The following is a 1,463-nucleotide window of genomic DNA, read 5'->3' as shown; positions in this document are numbered from 1 at the left end:
CTTTTGGTGCCAAGCAATAAACAGAGAGACAAACATTCAGCTCCAAAGGTATCGCATTCTCCCATTTCCTGACAGTGATTTTGCACTAGGTATATGTGTGTGTGAGTGTGTGTATTCTTGATGAAGCAGTATTTTCTTGACTCGAGGAAAGACTGCTATGTTTTTCTCTTAATTCTATCTATCTATCTATCTATCTATCTATCTATCTAAGCAGTACAGAATGTCTCCCTGCACCATCCCCAAAAAGGCCTTGATGAAATAATTTGCATCTGTCCCATGTTGTTGTTGTTGTTGATTTCTTTTTAATTAAATCGGATGACAAAGCCGAGACACGGACAGAAAGAGACCGATATAACAAGACCGTAAATAGTTTTTTTTTTTTTTTTTTGTTGGCTTGTTGGTTTGATATTTGTGTTGTTGTTTTTTTTAAAAAAAGAAAGAACAGAAAAGAAAAAGAGGAGAAAGAAAACATAAAGAAAGAAAGAAAGAAAGAAAGAAAGAAAGGAGGAGGAGGAAGAGGAGGATAGAGGAACCGATCGAAAGAGATGCAGAAGCCAGATGGAGCGTTTTTGGAGGCAGGAGAGGAAGGAGGAGGTCTCTGAGAAGGAGGCTTTCACGTCATTTCCAAGGTGACTGTCAAGATGAGGGCCAGAAGGAGCCAGAAACTGCTGTGACTGACAGTGCTTGAACCTGACGCCGTCGAGAAGAGAAAGAAAGAAAGAAAAGAGACAGTAGTGAGAAACCAGAGCATCCCCATCACCTTGTGAAAAGACTGTGCATTTTGTGGGTCCCAGTGTAGGATGGCAGTTGTGATAAGGCTCCATCCCCAAGGTGAGTCTCAAGGGTTCCCCATAAACCCATCCCTCCATATTTGCAGATCTGATATTTGTGGATTTGATTATTCACTGATTGGATTAATATATTCTCTCTAGGGATATCTAGGTTCTCCTCCAGCGCAACTCTATGGTCAGCTTTAACTAAAAGTGGCACTGAAAGACCTAGAGATCCCTAGAGAGAACACTCTACTAGGCCTTTGTAGCTCCTCCAATGCAACTCTATGGTCAACTTTAACTCACCCCCAAAACTTCGATAAATCAGTAAACTGGGCTGAAACTCATAGGATGAAATGCAACAAAAGACAAATGCAAAATTATACATGTAGGTTACCAAAACCAAACATATGAGAATGGGGGGTATTTGACTTGGTTTCATCCCAAAGACAATGACATGCTCACCCCCAAAACTTTACTAAACTAGTAACTGAGCTGAAACTCATCGGATGAAACGCAACAAAAGACAAATAATACACTTACGTTGCAAAAACCAAACATACAAAACTGGAGGATACCTGGCTTGGTTTTATCCTAAAGACAATGACAAGCTCACCCCCACAAACTTAGCTAAACTGGGCTGAAACTCATAGGATGAAATGCAACAAAAGACAAATGCAAAATTATACATGT

General features: G+C 40.1%; 1 protein-coding gene across 5 annotated transcripts in view; it reads right to left on the bottom strand.

Moving 5' to 3' along the window:
* Positions 1–296: 296 nt before the first annotated feature.
* Positions 297–1,463, bottom strand: part of IGSF21 (immunoglobin superfamily member 21) — a 208,016-nt gene continuing 206,849 nt past the window's right edge. For 4 of the 5 annotated variants that reach the window (XM_042478473.1, XM_042478474.1, XM_042478476.1 and 1 more), the window contains one exon: positions 297–690. In XM_042478473.1, the coding sequence (XP_042334407.1) occupies positions 614–690 (77 nt within the window). In that variant the 3' untranslated portion in view covers positions 297–613. The remainder of the gene's footprint in view (positions 691–1,463) is intronic. The other variant, XM_042478475.1, reaches the window with a different exon arrangement.

The sequence above is a fragment of the Sceloporus undulatus genome, chromosome 7 (assembly GCF_019175285.1).
Source record: "Sceloporus undulatus isolate JIND9_A2432 ecotype Alabama chromosome 7, SceUnd_v1.1, whole genome shotgun sequence".
NCBI lineage: Eukaryota > Metazoa > Chordata > Lepidosauria > Squamata > Phrynosomatidae > Sceloporus > Sceloporus undulatus.
The sequence above is the reverse complement of the archived record's forward strand: the minus strand, read 5'-3'. Positions and strand labels throughout refer to the sequence as shown.